General features: G+C 45.5%; 1 protein-coding gene across 1 annotated transcript in view; it reads right to left on the bottom strand.

The window, feature by feature from the left end:
* The window catches only part of LOC122932634 (organic solute transporter subunit alpha-like), a 38477-nt gene extending 31440 nt beyond the window's left edge, over nucleotides 1–7037 (bottom strand). Inside the window, exon 1 of the mRNA XM_044287158.1 lies at nucleotides 6331–7037. Within this exon, the coding sequence (XP_044143093.1) occupies nucleotides 6331–6436 (106 nt within the window). The 5' untranslated portion in view covers nucleotides 6437–7037. The remainder of the gene's footprint in view (nucleotides 1–6330) is intronic.
* Between the last annotated feature and the right edge of the window lie 15341 nt (nucleotides 7038–22378).

The raw sequence follows: 22378 nt of genomic DNA, 5'->3' as shown, positions 1-22378 counted from the left end.
GCATATGGATTAAAAGTACTTTTTCTCCAGACTGAAGCAGAAAATTGATAAGTAAAAAGTATCATTAAATTCAGCAATTATCAACACTGGCATTCCCATATGTCAGTCTTGATGCCCTGTGTGCTGGAGTAAGATGTGCCTAATTTATTAAGAGGCTGATACTGCCAATATCTGGTGTAAGTTATAGTAAATCTGAAAAAAGTCCAAAAAAGTCACAAATTATGGCACAAATGTAGTGTGTGCCATAATTTTCAACTTTTTAACAAAATGCATTGATTCATTGTGCATGAAGTCTAAACATAGACAGATATATACTGTACATACATAGATAAAAGGAAAAAAGGTTTTGTCCAGCTTGTAATTGTGGTAATCCAAAAGGCTCTTTATTCAAAATTCAATATAAAATCCAGGTACAAGAATGCAGAGTCTACATGTTTCGGGCACAATTCAGTCTCGGCTCTTACTCATGACTATTACTACTATTACTACTAATAGTCATGAGTAAGGGCTGAGACTGAATTGTGCCCGAAACATGTAGACTCTGCATTCTTGTACCTGGATTTTATATTGAATTTTGAATTAAGAGCCTTTTGGATTACCACAATTACAAGCTGGACAAAACCTTTTTTCTTCATATCTTCGTATTTGCTCCGGATTCGGGTGAAGGAGCTGTTCCGTGCTATAACAGTGGAATCCTTGGCAGGTGAGAGCTGCTCAAACCTCTGATTGCTTCAGAATACATAGATAAACCTGCATAGAGATTTCTCTATTAAGGCACATGGAAATCATGGATGTGGGGTCCCCCGATTAGGAACCTTCTCTATTGGCCACAGTGGAGAAGTATTTGAATGGGCGCTGAACCCCCAGCGATTAGCTGATTGGGCGGCCTGCATTGGAAAAGGGATTTTTTAAGTCGGGAAAATGCCAAGCTGTACAGTATATCACAAAAGCTTGACTCAATGGTATAGAATCCATCCTATACATATTTTCAGATGTGAAATGATTTTCAGGTGTGAAAACTATGTTTTCCAGCACAAAGAACCAAATTATTGAATTCTTAGAGATTGGCAGCAATTCATCACCCAACATATCAACTGATCGCTAGCTGGCCATCTATAAAATATACCGCATATTTACAGTATGTGCAGTTGGAGTTCATCAGGCCTGTCATATGTGGTGTCAAGAAGAAAAAAAAAAACATTTAGGAACACATTTCTTCAATACACATTAAGGCCTCTTGCTCACGAACGTAAGGGTTCCACGCCCGTGCTGCGGACCGCATACGGGGGTTCCGCAAAACATGGGGCACCGGCCGTGTGCATTCCGCATCACGGATGCGGACCCATTCACTTGAATGGGTCTGAAAATCTGGAGATGCAGAGCGGTGCGGAACGCAACCCCACAGAAGCACTATGGAGTGCTTCTGTGGTTCTCCGTCCCGTGCTTCTGCTGCGCATAAAAATAGAACTTGTTCTATCTTTTTGTGGAACGGACGGATCGCGGACCCCATTAAAGATCCGCATGCAGTCCGCAGCACGGGCACGGAGCCCTTATGTTCGTGGGCAAGAGGCCTAAGTCATACTTTTACACATAGATTGACAATATCGCAGAGTGCAGGGCACATGGCAGCACTGAGTGCATCATAAACTGAGCATTTATCATGAGTAATAGCTGCTGACTGACACTGAGTGAGAAGTATGAGAAAGGTTAAAGTTGAGTTTTACACGTGTCAATCACCTTCAATAAAGCCGAGGAACGCCATAAAGAGGTGTGGCAGCAGTGCGTTCTGTCATCACAGGTTATTTACCTTCTCTTCTATGCTAAATCAGTGCCAATGCAGAATAAAATGTATTAACCCATAAATGACTTCTGTACTAAACCTGTATGTGATGAGAGCACCTAGGTTATAGCCTACACTACACCTGGAACTTATATGTATACATAATATAGATTATATTGGGTTTTAGCTTTAGATTCAGTCAGGATCACTCAGAATTAAAGGGGTTGTCTCACTTCAGTAAGTGGCATTTATCATGTAGAGAAAATTAATACAAGGCACTAATGTGTTGTGATTGTCCATATTGCCTCCTTTGCTGGCTGGATTTTTTTCCCATCACATTATACACTGCTTGTTTTCATGGTTACGACCACCCTGCAATCCATCAGTGGTGGTCGTGCTTGCACACTATAGGAAAAAGTGCCAGCCTCTCTGGTGCCCAGGACCATGGGAGCACACTTAGACCATTGCATTTTCCTATAGTGTGCAAGCACGGCCACCGCTGTTGGATTGCAGGGTGGTCGTAACCATGAAAACGAGCAGTGTATGATGGGATAGAAAACTGAATCTAGCCAGCAAAGGAAGCAATATGGGTAATAATACATTAGTAAGTGTTTTGTATTTACTTCTTCTACATAATAAATGCTATTTGCTTAAGTGAGACAACCCCTTTAAATATGATGTGAAGCCTGAATTACTGTAAACATTTAGTGGGTGATCCAGACAGGGTGAAGACACCTCAGATACAGAGAGGATTGATGAGGTCTAGCTTTAATAAAATATGTACACAACTACATTTATTTTATTTATTAATCTAATATAAAATAAAAAATTAGGACATTTTATATTTAGTCTTATTAAAAAAGCAGCCTACTGGTCTGTGCCTACAGCTGCTATGCCTAAACTATTGGGGTTATTTATCAAACTAGTGTAAAGTAGAACTGGCCTAGTTGCCCACAGCAACCAATCAGATTCCTCATTTCATTTTTGACTTCTCCTTTGGAAAATGAAAGGTGGAATCTGATTGGTTGCTATGGGCAACTAAACCAGTTTTACTTTACACCAGTTTGATAAATGACCCCATATACACGTTCATGGTAACTGAGTACAAACAAACCCTCACTCTTTTTGCAAACCTACAAAGAGTAGAAATTGGAGTATTGGGATGGGATAGGGTCATATGGAAAGGAAAGGAAAACAAATTTGTTTTGTAGTCATGGAAACAAATAGGTCTGCAAATAAGTACACAAAAAGCTAGATTTTTTTTCATTTAAGACTAGTTGAAAGAGACAGAGGAAAATGTCCCACCTTTCAGCTTCATCTGGATTTTTGTATAAAGCTTTCCTTAGGTGGTACATAATGATTGCATTAATAAGGGTACCTTACCACTGAATTCTTGATAGTGCATACTATATCTACTACAGCTTGGAACGTGAGACTACCATCATTTTATAGACAATCATCTTGGCTATCTCATACATGAATTGGACTTGCAACTATTTAGCATATGATTAGTTATGCAGATTCTTGTCATGTAACTGCATTGTTAGGCCCCTTTCACATGAGCAAGTATTCCACTCGGGTGTAATGCGTGATGCGAACGCATTGCGCCTGCACTGAATCATGACCCATTCATTTCAATAGGTCTGTGTACATGAGCGTTGTTTTTCACGCATCACTTGTGTGTTGCGTGAAAATCGCAGCATGTTCTATATTCTGCGATTTTTATGCAATGTTGGCCCCATGGGGCTGCGTGAAAATTGTATTGCATCCGCAAGAAAGTGCAGATGCAATGCGTTTTTCACAGATGGTTGCTCATTTTTTTATCACGCGCGTGAAAAACACATCAATGCGCATTGCACCCGCACAATAAAAACTGAACAACTGAACGCAATAGCAGGCAAAACTGAATGAACTTGCTTGCAAAATCACACAATTTTATAGAACGCATCCGGAACGCATCTGGACCTAATCCGTATAGCTCGTCTGCAAGGGGCCTTACTGTTTTGCTCCTGGTGGTGGAACAATCTTCTTCTTGTATACTACAAATTACAACCTGTGCTCACATTCTCTAATACCTCACTGTGTTATTATTTTGATTCCCAAGCAAAAGGTCACTAGTTCGAATCCAGGAGCAGCCATTTAGAAGATTTCCCAAGAAAAGAGATTCTTGGCCAAGAAAATTGCCAAGCTGCATTATGTGAGTGCCTTTACAGCTGGAAGAATACGAAATAAAGTCCATCTATTCCAAAGCCAAGAGGTGGATGTCCAGGCAAAATATCGCAGTCAACAGGTCAGCTCATAACAAGTTCTGGCGTGACAAGGCAGCGGAGGTGGTTTGCATGCCTTGTAATAGTGAGATCACAGACGTTCATGCAAGCACCATGCGGCACGCATTACACAAGTCTGGAATGGTGGCCTGAAAAAAGGTGAAGAAGCCTCAACTTCAATAAATAAAAAGTATGAACAGTGGACAATAGAAGATTGGAAATGGGTGATTTGGAGCGATGAGGCAAAAGTCAATAGACTGGGCTCTGATGGGTGCAAATGGGGCCTGGAAGACACAAGGGAAAAGGGGACTAATGGATCGAGAAATTGAAGGAACTGTCAAGTTTGGGGGAGGAAGCCTGATGTTATGGGAATTTTTCACAGCCAAATGAGTTGGATACTTGACCAGAATTGATGGTGGTCTCAATGGGAGCTATATGTGAGTATTCTACAAGACGAGTTACTTCATACACTCGAGTACTATGGGTATGAAAAGGACGACATAGTGTTCTAACGACCCTGAAGCATCGAGATTGGTTCAATTACAATGAAGTTGAGGTGCTGGATTGGCTCCCACAGACCTCATCCCAATCGAACACTTGTTGGCAGAGTTGAAGAAAAGGCTGTATTTGTACACAAGTGAGTTGACCAGTATGCACCAACACTGGGATGTGTAGAAGAGACTTGGGAACAGATTTCGATGCTTGAATCTGATTGAGAGCATTCAGGCAGTTTTGAAAGCCAAAGGTAAATTTACAAAATAATAAAAATTTTAAGTTTTCATTTTAGGAGCAAAACAGTAACAATGTAGTTACATGACAAGAATCTGGATAACTAATCATATGCTAAATTGTTGGAAGTCAAGATGATTATAAAATGATGGTAGTTGCTGAAGCTGAGTTGTATACAGATCTAAAACAATGTTTAACCTGACAAGTTTCCCATGTCAAGTTCTAAGATTTCATATTTTGTTTGACCTGATTGCAGATGTAATTGGAAAACCATGCTGCACTCACAAACATTAGAGTTAGGCCTCATGCACACGGCCGTGTTCCGCGGCCGAGAGCGGACCGTGGAAACCCGGCCGGGATTTCTGCTGACAGCATGAGCGCACGGTGTCATGGGTTGCTATGACGCCGTGCGCTTCATGCAGTCGCTGCTGTACAGTAATACACAAGTGTAGTGTATTACTGTACAGCAGCGGCTGCATGAAGCGCATGGCGTCATAGCAACCAATGATGCCGTGCGCTCATGCTGTCAGCAGGAATCCCGGCCGGTGTTTCCACTGTCCGCTCTCGGCCGCGGAACACGGCCGTGTGTATGAGGCCTTAGTTGGATGTCCTGTAATTAATCTAATGTGCAGTCAGTAAGCATTACTCACATGAATATACCGTGGCACAACTTCCCACCCTTCTTTTGGCCCTCAGGGTATTCAATAATCCTAATAATCACCTCAAGAAAAACCTATTATATGGTATAGTAGTAAATGTCATTTGTGCATCCTGCTCTCACATTGTCACCCAGATATTATCCATTGTGAAAATGATCAAGAATTAGTTCCAGGCTATATTTCCATTTGTCTTGGAGGCTCTGTCAATTTCATGAAATTTGAGGACAATAATAATGCTCTATATACACTAATACTGGTGTCAACACAACAAAAACCATGATGTAAACTAGGACACAACCTCAAGGGAACCCATTATACATCAATGGGGTCTGTAGGGTGGCTTTGGAAGCTGTCAAATGACAAATATGGGACATCATTTTGGTGTCTGTTATGAGCAGAAGCTTTTTTGCATATGTTAACGGAGTCAATTACACAGATGTCAAATGACAAAACCACCACAATAAACAACTTGTTTTCAGCTGCCGATTCTGGGATTTATTTGCACTGATTTTTCTGCTGTTGATTTTGCCACGTAAACATAGTCTGACAAAGGCACTATTTCTGAACAGTCCTTCTCCTTATTAGTCCTCCTTATTCCAATAATCCCAGAAACATTACAATTTTGTACAGTTTTCTTTCCGACATACATTTATTCTGCATTCACGTGTGTACATTTGAACTCTCTGTAGCTGAGATAAGCTATTCTACCTGTCTTAATGACTCGTCTACTGATAACATCATTTGTTTCCTTATGAGAACAGAATATTCCTAAAGTGTTCAGGTCACCGGGTGGTAATACTAGTGCATGACTTACAAATCCTACAATATATTCAAAAATACAATTATTATGGCTGTATTATGTTTAAATCACCAAAGTAGAGTTATTTGTACTTACGTTGAAGAATTTCATATGTATATGGTGCTTGTCTGGTTCTGCAGATTGGGTTGAAAGGAGGCTTAGTTACATTTGGAGTCACCGACGTCTGATGTGTTGTATCCATTTTGTCCCCAACTTTCTGGAGACAGTGTTCTCTTCTACTCCCTGTTGCTCCTTGCCTTTCTCGTGCTATATCTGACAGTCCAGAGCTCTCTTCTGTGAGACGTCAGATTATAAGACAATGCCACTCTGATTTCTTTTTGTCTCCAGAGGAAGTCAGTGTCGTTCAATAGGCAGATCTATAGTAATGCTGAAAAGCAGTTCAAAAATGTTTTACAAAGTGGAGGTGGACTCTGCTGCTCTGAGCTTCTTATACTTGGCTGTACATATCTTAAAGACAAGGCAAGTTCAGCTAAACATCAACCAAAGGATATAAAAGCAGGTCGTAAATCACTTGTCCAAGCGCAATAGACAAACTTGGGTTGTACCTGACTCATCTGAATGGTACTGATAGAAGATATAACCGGTACAGTCACCAGGGGGACTGTGATCACTACTTCACTTTTACTTTTTCCTCTAAGTTGATTTCAATTTTCAGACTTGAGACAAATTTAAAGGGGGAATGCCATGTTTCTTCTATTCATCCAATACACTGAACAAGTGGTAACGTAAAGGGGATGCCAAGGATTTACTTGTTTAAATTCCACCCCCACTCCCCCGTGCCTATGAAGGAAAGCATACATGCAGGGACCAAAGCGCAGTGAAGACAGCCAGAGACCCACAGAGCAGGAACTGAGCAGCTAGGAACAGGTAAGTATGCTTCCTTTCACAGGTTTGGGGGTGGAGGAAAGCAAGAATTAACAAATAGGTCAATACTGGAGTACCTGTATGCCTTTAATGCAATGAATCAAGTCTCACTGTGCAGCAAAAAAAGACACACATTAATACTTTAGTACCAGGGGGTATTTTAGATCCTTATAACCCTACACTTTTATGCATAAGCAGGTCCAATTGCCATGTTACATAGTTAATACTGTTGAAAAAAAATTAAGTCCATCAAGTTCATCCAGAGGTTGAGAGGGAAGGTGAATTATGGGAAGGTAGGTGTGAAACCCTAATTCTACCCATTTTCATAAGCATTAAGAGGGTTGTCCCACAAAAATATTCTACAATTTTCAAACCAGCATCTGGATCTGAATACTTTTGTAATTGCATGTAATTAAATATTCAGTATAGTCACCGAGTTATTCAATAAATTGGATCTCTATCATAGGCGTGCGCACGGGGAGTGCCGGGTGTGTCTGGGCACACCCTAATCAAGCCTGCTGGCCGGCGAATACTAATGAGCGCTTCCATTTTGGAAGCGCTCATTAGTACCGGAGGACCAGGAAACGGTGAACGCTATGTACTTACCGCTTCCTGGTCCTCGGCTGTCGGCTGGCAGGGCTGCGCACAGTGTGAGACGCTTTGTGATGCCACGCTGTGCGCGCCAGTTTAGAGTACAGCCGAAAGCAGGGGGATGAGTATCGCGGGCGGTGAGGAGCGGCGGCGTCCAGGAGCAGAGAGGTAAGTGGTTTTTATTTTATAAAAAATTAGGCTGCTGGGGGTATAATGGAGGCTAATTAGGCATATGGGTGCTAATGAGGCATAATGTGGGCTAATGAGGCATAATGGGGGCTAATGAGGCATAATGGGGGCTAATGGGAGGCATACTGGGGGGCTAATGGGAGGCATACTGGGGGGGCTAATAAGAGGCATAATGGGGGCTAATGAGATGCATAAGGGCTGATGATGGGGGCTAATGAGGCATAATGGGGCTAATAAGGCATAATGGGGACTAATGAGACATAAGGGCTGATAATGGGGGCTAATGGCATAAAGGCTATATATATATATATATGTGTTAAGAAAAGGAGTTGAAGGGTGACAGCAGCCTCATGGTGACACGGATAAGGGTGGGGCTGTTGTTGTGCTTGATACGAACAAGTGCATTGCTGAAATCTTGAGACAATTAAGTGACACCAGTATCTATACACTGATTGATGCTGATCCTAAGTTTCAGATAGCAGACAAGATTAGAAATGTATTAACGGAAGCAGTTGTGGCTGGGATTATTGATTCAGAGCTCAAGGACTATCTTACAGTAACACATCCAGTTACTCCGGTTATATATATATATTATCAAAGGTCCATAAATCCCAGATTTATCCACCTGGCCATCCCATAGTGTCTGGCTCTGACTCAATCTTTAGCCATATTGCTGTTTTTCTTGACAAGATACTGCAGAGTTTTGCCATTGGAGCTGACTCATATAATTTGGATACATCAGATTTTTTTATTTATTACATGATATTGATTTATCACATGCGGATGAGGTCATTTTGGCATCATTTGATGTGGTCTCGCTTTGCACCTCCATAGATCACTGTAAGGGACTTAAAGCTGTGTCACATATGCTTCAACATTCCTCTTTCCTGGAACAGGCATGTCAGTTTATTCTAACATTGTTGGAGATAATGTTGCGGCATAATTATTTTTTGTTTCAAGATCAATATTATATACAGCAACAAGGCGTGGCTATGGGGTTCAATGTGGACCCAACTTACGCTAATATTTATATGCGGACCTATGAGGAGGATGTTGTCTATGTTTCCCACCAATACAGACATGTTCTGACGTGGTGGTGTTATGTGGACGACATCTTCCTCATATGCGCCGGTTCTCTGCCGCAATTATTAGGCCTCTTTCACACGGGCGTCATGTTTTTTGCCCGGATAAGAGGCGGGTGCGTTGCGGGAAAATGCACGATTTTTCCGCGCGAGTGCAAAACATTGTCATGCGTTTTGCACTCGCTTGAGAAAAATCGCGCATGTTTGGTACCCAGACCCGAACTTCTTCACAGAAGTTCGGGCTTGGGATTGATGTTCTGAAGATTGTATTATTTTCCCTTATAACATGGTTATAAGGGAAAATAATAGCATTCTGAATACAGAATGCATAGTATAATAGTGCTGGAAGGGTTAAAAATAATAAAAAAGTTAACTCACCTTCTCCTCTTGTTAGCGTAGATCCCGGTCTGTTCTTTAGCTGTGGACTGAATGACCTGTGGTGACGTCAGATCACATGCTCCAATCACATGGTCCATCACCGTGGTGATGGAGCATGTGATCTGACGTCATCAAAGGTCCTTTAGCCCACAGATAAAGAACAGACCGGCATCTACGCTAACAAGAGGAGAAGGTGAGTTAACTTTTTTTATTATTTTTAACCCTTCCAGCACTATTATACTAAGCATTCTGTAGTCAGAATGCTATTATTTTCCCTTATAACCATGTTATAAGGGAAAATAATACAGTGAATAGACTGTCACCTAGCAACCATGCGTGAAAATCGCACCGCATCCGCACTTGCTTGCGGATGCATGCGATTTTCACGCAACCCCATTCATTTCTATAGGGCCTGCGTTACGTGAAAAACGCACAAAGAGGAGCATGCTGCGATTTTCACGCAACGCACAAGTGATGCGTGAAAATCACCGCTCATGTGCACAGCCCCATAGAAATGAATGGGTCAGGATTCAGTGCGGGTGCAGTGCGTTCACCGCACGCATCGCACCCGCACGGAAAACTCGCCCGTGTGAAAGGGGCCTTAGAGTTTCATGACTCTTTGAATAGTATTGATGACACTACAATTTACTGCAAATTTTTTTTGACTAGAACCTTCAGAATCACAGGTGCATATCCATGAAGCAAACATAATTACAAAAAACAAAATGGCTGCACACAGTTATATATACAAACAATAGAGCTAAGAAATGGGGGTCATTCTAGATAAAAGTGGTACAATACAGACTATAAATGAATAATGCAAGCTCTTAGCGCACATACGTGTCGGGCCCATCTACCAGGCGTCAAGGTGGCTTCTTCAGATGGGTCCCTATCACTAAATATACTGCCTCACTTTGGACTTAATTAAGCCTCAATATTCAGGGCAGTGTAGGAACCAGCTACAAAAGTACTCTGCTCAGAAGTCCCAGGTAGATGGGCGTGTCCAGTCTAAAAGAGGCGCTACCCTCAATATATTGCAAGAAAATTTAGACTAGAACCTTCAGAATCACAGGTGCATATCTATGAAGCAAACATAATTACAAAAAACAAAATGGCTGCACACCGCTATATATACAAACAATAGAGCTAAGAAATGGGGGTCATTCTAGATAAAAGTGGTACAATACCGGTATTGTACCACTTTTATCTAGAATGACGCCATTTCTTAGCTCTATTGTTTGTATATATAACGGTGTGCAGCCATTTTGTTTTTTGACTTTACAATTTACATTAGTGCACTTTCACAATGAGATACCATTTTTGGATACTAAGGTTATCCTCTCTGATGGTAAACTATGCACGAAAGTATTTACGAAACCGACTGATATAAATTCTCTTCTTGATTACAATAGCAACCACCCAAGGTCTATGATTAAATCTTTACCCTATTCACAATTAATTAGGGCACAGCGTATTACTTCAGATCCAGGTACGCTTGATATTACTTTAAATCTGATTATAGACACTTTTCTGGATCAGGGTTATCCGTATAGACTCCTGAAGCAACAAAGGGATAGGATCCAAGATGGGGATCATGCATTAACCTCTAAAAAGCAGACCCGTATTAATATGAAAAGAATTCCATTTATCTCTACATATACGGAACACAGCACAGGCATCTCGAAGATCATTAAAAGACATTGGAACATATTAAAGGGTTGTCATAAATCAGTTACCGAATTTCAGTCTCCACCTATTATGTCATACCGTAGATCTAAAAGTTTGCAGGATCAGCTCGGAAGAGCCGATGTTGGACCAAGTAAAACTTGCAAACAAACCACATTAGCTCCAGCTGGACTTGGATGTTTTCCATGTCTTAGCTGCGTAAACTGTTGCTACATGTTGAAAGGGACTGTTGCTACACGTTTTCCTACATCCCCAAACGGGGAAACAATATTCAATACGTTTCCATCTAACCTGTAATTCAAGTTATGTTATTTATGTTCTCACTTGCCCATGTAAACTACTATACGTGGGGGAAACCGCCACAGATTTAAAAACGCGCCTTAATAATCATAGATTTTATGTCACGACCCGGAGGCTCCTATTGCATTCTCAATCTTTACTGAAAACCATAGCAGCAAAGAGAAAAAATACATCAAATCCAGCAAACCATCCCACAAGGATAACCCCTCCCATAGTCCAGTCCATAAATAGAACCTCCCACCGGAAATCTTCCTCTTTCTTTGCTGCTTCCATAGCAAGATAAGTGTGGTGTTTTGTGACTGATAATATTAGTTTTAATTTCTTAGATTTTTGGGTTTTTTCCCCTTATATTTTAGTACCTAGTTTTCATATGTCTTGTTGGGTGATTTATATTTGTATTTATATGTGTATTTATAGATATATTCGCCTACTGCCGTTGGGGTAGTTGTTTATCATCCTGCTCGTTTTTTCCCTAGGTATATCGTTTTTTGAGGGGTAGCTCTGGTGTTGCCTGGGCTTGCGCCGCTCTCTTTCCCTGTACATTCCCCCCCCCCCCTTGTTCTCCTGTACCTCGTTCGCGCCAGCACCATTTTCCTGTGCGCTTCTTCTCTTCTTCTCCCGAGATCTCGCGATACGAGATCTCGGCGTCTGTGGCTTATCCCGGCATCCCCGAGATTCTCGGCCGCCATCTTGCGCCTCCCTCCGGATGGCTTCATTGGCCGGATCGGAGGTGTGTCACTTCTGTCACGCGCGATTCGGGGGCGGAGTTTCTTCGGCCGTTCGCCGCCATCAGCCAGCGTTCTTTCTGCTCCACAGGTCTGTGTCTACCGGAGTGACTAACTCCCACCATGTCCCTGCCTCAACAGAACCATGCCCCTATTCAGCTAGCTTCTGATGCCCCCAGCCCATCTATATTGCCTACTCCTGCCCCTACTGCTACACCACCATGCCCTTCACCGGCCTTACCTCAGGCCAGTTTACAACAATCCATTGCAGAGGCCATTAATAACGCCATGGGCTCCATGTCCTCAGTTATCTCGCAGTCCATTGCTCAGGCGCTAAGGGCTCAGAACCCTGGCCCTAATCCCTCTGCTGCTACTGCCTCCAGAATTATTGATTCAGATAGCATAGTTCTATCACAAGAACGCGTGCCTAGTTCACGCAAACGAGCCTGCATGCGCCAGGCAGAAAAAGCGCGCCCTTGGAAGTCAGCACGGGCTCAGCCCGTCCCTAGTTCAGACTCAGAGTTGGAGTCCGAGAAGGAGGCTTATAGTGATAGCCATTGTGCTTCTGATCCAGACCTACAAGAGGTACTGGTAGAGGATGAGGATTTTGATCCGGAAATTCCTTTGTCACGCCCATCTACTAGTTCGGCCCCAGAGGCCCAAGGGTCAGCTGCAGTCCTTACGGACCCTCTGGGCGAACCTTTGTTCGACCCGGATTCTCTACACCATCCGCGGTCAGCTGAGTGGTTACCCTCACCACATGTGGCCCAGTATTTGGAGGACAGGGTTAGAAAACCCCTCTCTAAGGAGACGCGCAGTAAACTTAAAGCCGAGTGCCCGCGCCCCTTAGTCCCTAACAAAGTTTGCGAAACCCCCAATGTGGATCCGAAAATGATCCAATTCTTATCCAAGACAGGCTTTAATCCTCGCAGGGGACTTGACTCGGCACTGCGTGCCTGCCAAGATAAATTGCTGGATAGCTTAGGCCCATTAACGAAAATTTTCGAACTGGCGGAGTCTGCCAGGTCCGACGGCACCCCCATTGACCCAGATGAACTGCGCGGCTGGGCTCAGCGCGCCATCTGCATGGTAGGAAATGTGAATGCTTCACTTTCCATGGAACGGAGGAAAGCTATCCTCATAAAAATTGAGCCGAAGTTGTCCAACATGGCTCTTACGGAATCGGGCAAGGAGGCGCAGGGCCTCTTATTTGGTGATACTTTCATCAAAGATCTGGGCAAGTTTGTCGGGGCCTTCACCGCATTGGATAAGGCCCAAAGCTCCATGCGGAAGGTTTTTCATGGGCGAGTCTCTTCCAGGGCCGGCAGCTTCAGGGGCCGTCTGTCCGGCCGTGCCCATTTCCAGACCCGTGGTGGCGGTCGAGGCTCCTTCAACCAGCGGCAGTCGTTCCAGGACCAGAGGCCGCATTCCTCCTTTTTCCCTTCCAGAGGTTCATCCGCTAGATCCCGGTCCTTCAGAGGATTCTCAGGAGCTAGACGTCCCCTCGGTAAGTTACCAGAACCTAACGGGTTTTTCCAACCATTGCATAGGGGGCAGACTCCAGCATTTTTTGGATGCTTGGTCGCGCATCACGTCCGACCCCTGGATCCTGTCCACGGTCCGGGGGTTTCACATAGAGCTGACCGTGTCTCCTCTGTTCCTCCCCTACCCGCGGCCGAGGGTACTTTCAAGTCAATCCCTAAGGTATCTGAACGCAGAGTTGTTCTCTCTCCATATGAAGGGGGCGATAGAGCGTGCTCCTCACCCAGATGGAGGAATCGTCAGCGACGTTTTCTTGGTGGAGAAAAAAGGAGGACTGTTTCGGCCAGTCATAAACCTGAGTCGTCTCAACCACTTCGTGCGATACCGCCATTTCAAAATGGAGGGTATCCATCTACTCAGGGACCTTCTGGTTCCGGACGATTGGATGGTGAAGCTGGACTTGAAGGACGCGTACCCGACGGTTCCCATTGCTCCGGACTCCAGGGACCTCCTTCGATTCCTGTGGGACGGTCAGGTTTGGCGTTTCACCTGCCTTCCCTTTGGTCTGTCATCGGCCCCTTGGTGCTTCACCAAGCTGATGAAACCGGTGGTAGCTTGGCTCCGCCTCCAGGGGGTGCGTCTGATAATTTATTTGGACGACATCCTGATTCTGGCCCAATCCCCCGACACCCTCCGGTCTCACTTACGGATGTCAATTTCCTTACTCACGGACCTGGGGTTTATCATCAACACCGAGAAGTCATCCCTTCAGCCTGCCAAGTCCTTGGAATATTTGGGGTTTGTGGTGGATTCGTCCACTCAGAGTCTCTGTCTTCCGGGTTCCAAGGTCAGGTCTATCCGCAAGGAATTACGTCATACTCTACGTCTTCCCCAGGTCTCACTCCGTCATTTAGCCCGGGTTATAGGCCTTTTGTCTTCCTCCATCCAGGCGATTTTCCCGGCTCCGTTGCACTATCGAGCCCTTCAACGGCTGAAGATCGCTCACCTTCAGTCGGGAGCAGCGTATGCAGACTTGGTGACCCTGGATCAGGAGACGAGAGACGAGCTGGTGTGGTGGATCTCCAACCTCGATGCCTGGAACGGCAGAGCCATCGTGGGTCCTCAGCCGGACCTCATCATAGAGGCGGATGCCAGCCTTTTCGGCTGGGGCGCCCATTGCGAGGGAGTCTCCACGGGGGGTCCGTGGGCGGCGGACGAGTCATTACTGCACATAAATGCTCTGGAACTCTTGGCAGGATCGTTTGCCATTCGCAGCTTTGCCAGCAACAAGATCACGGCTTGCATCAAGCTCCGGATGGACAACGTGTCGGCGGTCCGTTACGTCAACGCCATGGGAGGTACTCACTCGGCGGTTTTAACTCATTTGGCAAAAGAATTCTGGACGTATTGCCTGGACAAGGGATTCAAGGTGGTCGCGGAATATATCCCGGGTCTTCACAATACCTTCGCGGATTGGAGTTCGCGGTACACCTCGGATTTCAGCGATTGGAGGTTGGATCCGGCGGTGTTTGCCTCTATCGCTTCTCTTTGGGGCCCATTTGCCCTAGACCTCTTCGCGTCTCGTTGGAATTCCCACCTCCCCAGGTTCTACAGCTGGAGACCGGACCCACTGTCGGAGGCCGTGGACGCCCTACTGCAGGACTGGTCAGGGAGCCTTTCGTACGCCTTTCCTCCTTTCATGCTGATCCCTCGGGTTCTGTCTCAAATTCGTCGCCAATTGGCAGAGGTGGTCCTGGTAGTTCCCTTCTGGCGGGCTCAGGTATGGTTTCCTCAACTCCTGGAACTCCTGACGGAGGATCCTCGCCTCCTCCCGTTTTCTCAGAGTCTTCTCCTCGGCCCGACGGGCCAGCTTCATCCTCTCGTATTGGACGGCTCCCTCCGTCTCCTGGGTTGCAGGATATCGGGCCGCATTGGGAGGTCGCTGGAATATCGGGAACGGCTAAGTTCCTCTTGGAGAGTGCTTGGGCGCCCGGTACCAGGAGAGCATATCGATCAGCCTGGGGCATCTGGTCTCGTTGGTGCGCTGGACGGAGTTTGGATCCCGTTTCGACCCCTGTGACCGACGTTCTTCTGTTCTTATCCTCTCTCTTTGACGAGGGCAAGGCTTACAGGACTATGAATGTCTTCCGGTCGGCTATCTCTTCTCGTCACCAGGGTGTTGCTGGTTGTCCGATTGGCCAGCATCCCCTAGTTTGTCGGCTCCTCAAAGGCTCTCGCCTTTCTCGGCCCCCTCAACCCCGTTTCTCCTCTTCTTGGGATGTCCGTTTGGTTCTGGATTTCTTTGCACAGTGGCCTACCAATTCGGATCTTTCTCTCAGACAGCTGTCTGCCAAACTGGTGTCGTTGTTCTGTCTCGTCTCTTGCAAGAGAGTTTCGGACGTCAGGGCGCTAGACTTTAATGCTCTCTCTTTTACCCCGCATGGAGTGTCCTTCAACATTTCCCGCCGTACTAAAACTAACATAAAGTCGGTCTCTTATCCGGAGTTCCCCAATTCTCCGGCCCTTTGCCCGGTGGGTTGCCTGAAGGAATACTTATCTCGCACTTCGGTCCTCCGTTCGTCTTCTTTTCCACAATTGTTCATTTCTTTTCGTAAGCCGTTCCGCCCGGTCACTAGTGTCACCCTGTCCCGTTGGGTGAAATGGATCCTTACCTTATCCGGGGTGGACACTGCTGTGTTTTCGGCCCATTCGGTTCAAGGTGCCTCTGCTACTTCTATGGCGATAGCGGGGGCTCGCTTGGAGGATATCATGAGATTGGCGGACTAGTCTAGATCGTCCACATTCCGGGAGTTTTATTTTCGGCCAACTCCTCACGCTTTTGAGTCTGTTATCTCTGCACTTTGAACTTGCAATAGGAGCCTCCGGGTCGTGACATAAAATTACATGATTTTCCTCGTTTATGACGTAAAGTCATGATTTTATGAACGACACGGAGGCGAGTATTGCCCCTCCCTACTTGGCTTATCTTTATTGCTATGTACATTAATAAAGTTTTGTTCCCTCCCTGCTGGTGTACAGTGGTTATTTTTATTGTTATTATTGTTATTATTATTGTTATTATTATGATTAGTATTAGTATTATTGTTATTTATCGGTTGTCTGGTACTTACGGTCATTCTATGTTACCGATATCCTTTTGATTTCTGCCTGATTACCATGTGCCTTTTGATTTCTCCCTCTTAGGTTGAGGTCCTGCCTTGCGGTTACCTAGTGTTTTTCCTGTGGCAGTTTTTTCTACAGCCTCCAAGGGTTGTCGTTTACGGCGTTGTTCCGGATGGATCCTGTTTCGTTCTTGCCCGGCTTGGTTGAGTTTTCCTGTTGGACCAGAGTTGAAGGTGGTTCCGGTCCGGTTTTTCTGTTTGGGAGTTCTTCATGACAAAGAAAGAGGAAGATTTCCGGTGGGAGGTTCTATTTATGGACTGGACTATGGGAGGGGTTATCCTTGTGGGATGGTTTGCTGGATTTGATGTATTTTTTCTCTTTGCTGCTATGGTTTTCAGTAAAGATTGAGAATGCAATACTCGCCTCCGTGTCGTTCATAAAATCATGACTTTACGTCATAAACTAGGAAAATCATGTAATTATCGATCAGGAAAAAATGCTCGGACTTGCCGGTCTCAAAACATTTTTCTGAATTAAAGCATGTTGAAATGGACCTTAGATGTGTAATTGATCATGTACCTAGTGGCGTCTCTAGCTTTCAGATTTTGGGGGGGCACACTGGGGGCCAGGACAAAAGTATGGGGGGTAGCTATAACAACGATACATTTACACAAGTATGCTTAGAAATGCGGCAATACTTTACCCAATACCTAAAACCACAACAGGGAAGAAAAGTCCTGCAGTCTGTGGTTTAAAAAAACAAAAAAAAACAATCACTCAGATTTCAACATGTCCTAGTTGCCTATGGATGACACTGTTATAGGGAGGGGGTCTATGGATGACACTGCTATGGGGGGGGGGATCTGTGGATGACACTGGTATGGAGGGGAATCTGTGAATGACACTGTTATGGAGGGGGATCTGTGGATGACACATACCGTATATAGCATCTTATGCTATATGTGTCATCCACAGATCCACCCCACGACAGTGTCATCCACAGATCCACCCCATGACAGTGTCATCCACAGATCCCCCTCCATAACAGTGTCATCCACAGACCCCCCTCCCTATAACAGTGTCATCCACAGATCCCCCTCCCTATAACAGTGTCATCCACAAATCCCCCTCCCTATAATAGTGTTATCCACAGATCCCCCTCCCTATAACAGTGTCATCCACAGATATCCCTCCCCGCCGCTCACAGGAGTGTACATTTCACATTTCTAAACTGTAATCCATATCCTGCAGTAGCTTTAACTTTAAATCAGGATTCAGCGGCCGCTCATCTCTACTAGTACCTTAACCTTAAACCACTCAGCTAGCTTCGGTAACAGGGCCAGGCACTGCCTGTTAGGCTACTTTCACACTAGCGTTCGATCGGATCCGTTCTGAACGGATCCGATCATAATAATGCAGATGGAGGCTCCGTTCAGAACGGATCCGTCTGCATTATTTTTAGCATATAACAGCTAAGTGTGAAAATAGCCTCGTACGGATCCGTCCAGACTTTCAATGTAAAGTCAATGGGGGACGGATCCGCCTGAATATTGAGCCATATTGTGGCATCTTCAAACGGATCCGTCCCCATTGACTTACATTGTAAGTCTGGACGGATCCGCACGGATCCGCACGCCTCCGCACGGCCAGGCGGACACCCGAACGCTGCAAGCAGCGTTCAGCTGTCCGCCTGTCCGTGCGGAGGCGAGCGGAGCGGAGGCTGAACGCCGCCAGACTGATGCAGTCTGAGCGGATCCGCCCCATTCAGACTGCATCAGGGCTGGACGGCTGCGTTCGGGTCCGCTCGTGAGCTCCTTCAAACGGAGCTCACGAGCGGACCGACGAACGCTAGTGTGAAAGTAGCCTTAGTTGTTACAAAGCGAGTGCTGATTTCTGCAGGTCAGAGGATACGGATTACAGTTTAGAAGAAATGTACACTCCTGTGAGCGGTCCAATGCGGATCCAGAGCCTGGTCTCGGTAGGGGTACTTCCATTTTCTGTCTGCCGCCACAAAACAATGGTGCTTATAGAACTACACAGTGTAGAGGTATACTGTATATTGTGTGACACAGTGTATGCTATGTGTATAACATAAACATATTTCACATGAAAACTTACAATTACTTGGCTTGACCCTTGGGGATCTTGGACACCACTTCAACACTTTGGCTGGGGGGCTCGGTGGAGCTGATGTTGTGTTTTATCCTAATGAGAAAGATAGGGATAACAGAGCAGGGAGAGGCTGGTGCTGCTACTAGGGGGCTCATACCATGGGGAAGTAATAAAGCCCACCAATATGCCCCTCTTAGTAGAAATAATTCTTCTTATAATATGACAGTGCAAAAAATACCCCCTTGTAATGCCCCCAGTTGAGCTAATGTCCCCATAGTGCCCCCCATAATGTACCAGTATAAAATGCCCCATATATAGTGCCCCAGTAGATGTTCTCAGTGTCCCCCATAATTTGCAAGTATAAAATACCCCTTCTTAGTGCCCCCGTAGATGACCCCATAGTACTCCTCTCCCCCCTACCCCATAGTACCCACCATAATGTGTCCCAGTATAAAATGCTACTGTACAGAGCCCCCCCATATAAAATACCCCTTCTTTGTGGCCTCAGTAGATGCCCCTATAGTGCCCACCAATAATGTGCCAGTAATAAGTGCCCCCAAAAATGTGCCAGTAATAAGTGCCCCCAATCATGTGCCAGTAACAAGAGCCCCCCACCATGTGCCAGTAATAAGAGCCCCCCCAATGTGCCAGTAATAAGAGCCCCCATCAAGTGTAAGTAATAAGAGCCCCCATCACGTGCCAGTAATACAAGCCCCCCAATGTGCCAGTAATACAAGCCCAGCCCCCCATCACATGCCAGTAATAAGAGCCCACCCATTGTGTGCCAGTAATAAGAGCCCCCCCAATGTGCCAGTAACAAGAGGCCCCCCCTTCATGTGCCAGTAATAAGCTCCCCCATCATGTGCCAGTAATAAGAGCCCCCCCATCATGCGCCAGTAACAAGAGCCCCCCATCATGTGCCAGTAACAAGAGCCCCCCATCATGTGCCAATAACAAGCGCCCCCCCATCATGTGCCAGTAACAAGAGCCCCCCCAATGTGTCAGTAACAAGAGCCCCCCATGTGCCAGTAAGAGGCCACCCATCATGTGCCAGCCCAGTAACAAGAGCTTAGAGCCCCCCCAATGTGCCAGTAATAAGAGCCCCCCATCATGTGCCAGTAACAAGAGCCCCCCCATCATGTGCCAGTAACAAGAGCCCGAACAATGTGCCATTAACAAGAGCCCCTCCCATGTGCCAGTAACAAGAGCCCTCCCAATGTTCCAGTACCAAGAACCCCTCCCAATGTTCCAGTACCAGGAACCCCCCCAATGTGCCAGTAACAAGAGCCCCCATCACGTGCCAGTAATAAAAGCCCCCAATGTGCCAGTAATAAGAGCCCAGCCCCCATCACGTGCCAGTAATAAGAGCCCACCCATCATGTGCCAGTAATAAGAGCCCCCCTAATGTGCCAGTAACAAGAGCCCCCCTAATGTGCCTGTGACAAGAGCCCCCCACCAACGTGCCAGTAACAAGAGCCTCCCTAATGTGCCAGTACTATTGTACAAAAAAAAAACCACTTATACTTGCCTCCATGTCAGTGATGTGATGCAGGCCTCTTCCAGCCTGTGTCCCACGTTGTACGGCTCAAGCGGCGCGATGTCTGCAGCCTATCAGAGGAAGGGGAAGGGACACGCCTTCTCCCTCCCGGCCACAGCGCATCCATCTGTATCGCTGTCCTGAGGACGGTGATACAGATGACTATGGAGATGAGTGCAATGGAAGCACTCATCTCCCTGTGCCCTGCGGCCGCCGCCCCCCCCCCCCCCCCCCCGAGCTGCTCATTTGGGGGGCACATAGTGGGGCATAGCGTGATGTAGGGGGGGCCGTGGCCCCCTCTGGCCCCCCCTTGGCGACGCCACTGCATTTACCTATGCCAAGAAGAGGAGGTAACAGATCCACTCTATTGAAGAAGAAAGAATTGGAGTGGATCTATTTACTCAATTCCCTTAAACATTTGGGTCTTAATGTAGAATATAATGTTGGGATGATTATGTAGGATCGTGAGACCCTCTGGTCCCCTCTGCTCCTGTCTGATTATGTCTGCATTTTTGTGTTGGGTTGTTATTATTTGGACTAATATGAGTTTATTATAACTTGAATATTAAGAGATTTTTTTCCTTTTCTCTTTGTTTAGGTGTGCTGATGGGTGATTGGCATGAAGACGTCTGGGTGATACACTGGCCCGATGTCCTTGAGGCCTTTTGAATATACATGATTGATATATGTTGCTACATATCGTATGTCCCCGGATTGCGTAAAGATAATATGGATGTGTCTCCCTGGTATGTCTCCATATGGAATGGTGCATGGATTTAGAGGAGATCCCTCTTGGGGTTTTTAAGGATCCACAGGGATAACAGTAATGGAGACGGCAGGCATATGCAGGTGTCCATTCGACTTTCCCTGTGTTCTGTGACGACAATGTCCATTTTACGGTGAATAATTGTTCCTCGCTCTGATCCGCTACGTTATAGCCCGTGTGAATGTAAATATGAATGACATTGGCTGTATTGGCACTGCAAAGTTGTTATATTATACTTTTTATGCCGTTATATAGCCTGATGTTAAGCTGCAATATGTCCTTATGCATCATCCCTGCTAACAGGTGTATTAGAATGCATTTACACTTAGCTTACCACTAGGGGGAGATAATACCTCCCACATATACAGACGTGGACAAAATTGTTGGTACCCTTTGGTCAATGAAAGAAAAAGTCACAATGGTCACAGAAATAACTTTAATCTGACAAAAGTAATAATAAATTAAAATTCTATAAATGTTAACCAATGAAAGTCAGACATTGTTTTTCAACCATGCTTCAACAGAATTATGTAAAAAAATAAACTCATGAAACAGGCATGGACAAAAATGATGGTACCCCTAACTTAATATTTTGTTGCGCAACCTTTTGAGGCAATCACTGCAATCAAACGCTTCCTGTAACTGTCAATGAGACATCTGCACCTCTCAGCAGGTATTTTGGCCCACTCCTCATGAGCAAACTGCTCCAGTTGTGTCCGGTTTGAAGGGTGCCTTTTCCAGACTGCATGTTTCAGCTCCTTCCAAAGATGCTCAATAGGATTGAGGTCAGGGCTCATAGAAGGCCACTTTAGAATAGTCCAATTTTTTCCTCTTAGCCATTCTTGGGTGTTTTTAGCGGTGTGTTTTGGGTCATTGTCCTGTTGCAAGACCCATGACCTGCGACTGAGACCAAGCTTTCTGACACTGGCTAGTACATTTCTCTCTAGAATTCCTTGATAGTCTTGAGATTTCATTGTACCCTGCACAGATTCAAGACACCCTGTGCCAGACGCAGCAAAGCAGCCCCAGAACATAACAGAGCCTCCTCCATGTTTCACAGTAGGGACAGTGTTCTTTTCTTGATATGCTTCATTTTTTCGTCTGTGAACATACAGCTGATGTGCCTTGGCAAAAACTTCGATTTTTGTCTCATCTGTCCACAGGACATTCTCCCAGAAGCTTTGTGGCTTGTCAACATGTAGTTTGGCATATTCCAGTCTTGCTTTTTTATGATTCGTTTTCAACAATGGTGTCCTCCTTGGTCGTCTCCCATGTAGTCCACTTTGGC

The sequence above is a fragment of the Bufo gargarizans genome, chromosome 3 (genome assembly GCF_014858855.1).
Source record: "Bufo gargarizans isolate SCDJY-AF-19 chromosome 3, ASM1485885v1, whole genome shotgun sequence".
Classification (NCBI taxonomy): domain Eukaryota; kingdom Metazoa; phylum Chordata; class Amphibia; order Anura; family Bufonidae; genus Bufo; species Bufo gargarizans.
This window is presented reverse-complemented; position numbering and strand designations above follow the sequence as displayed.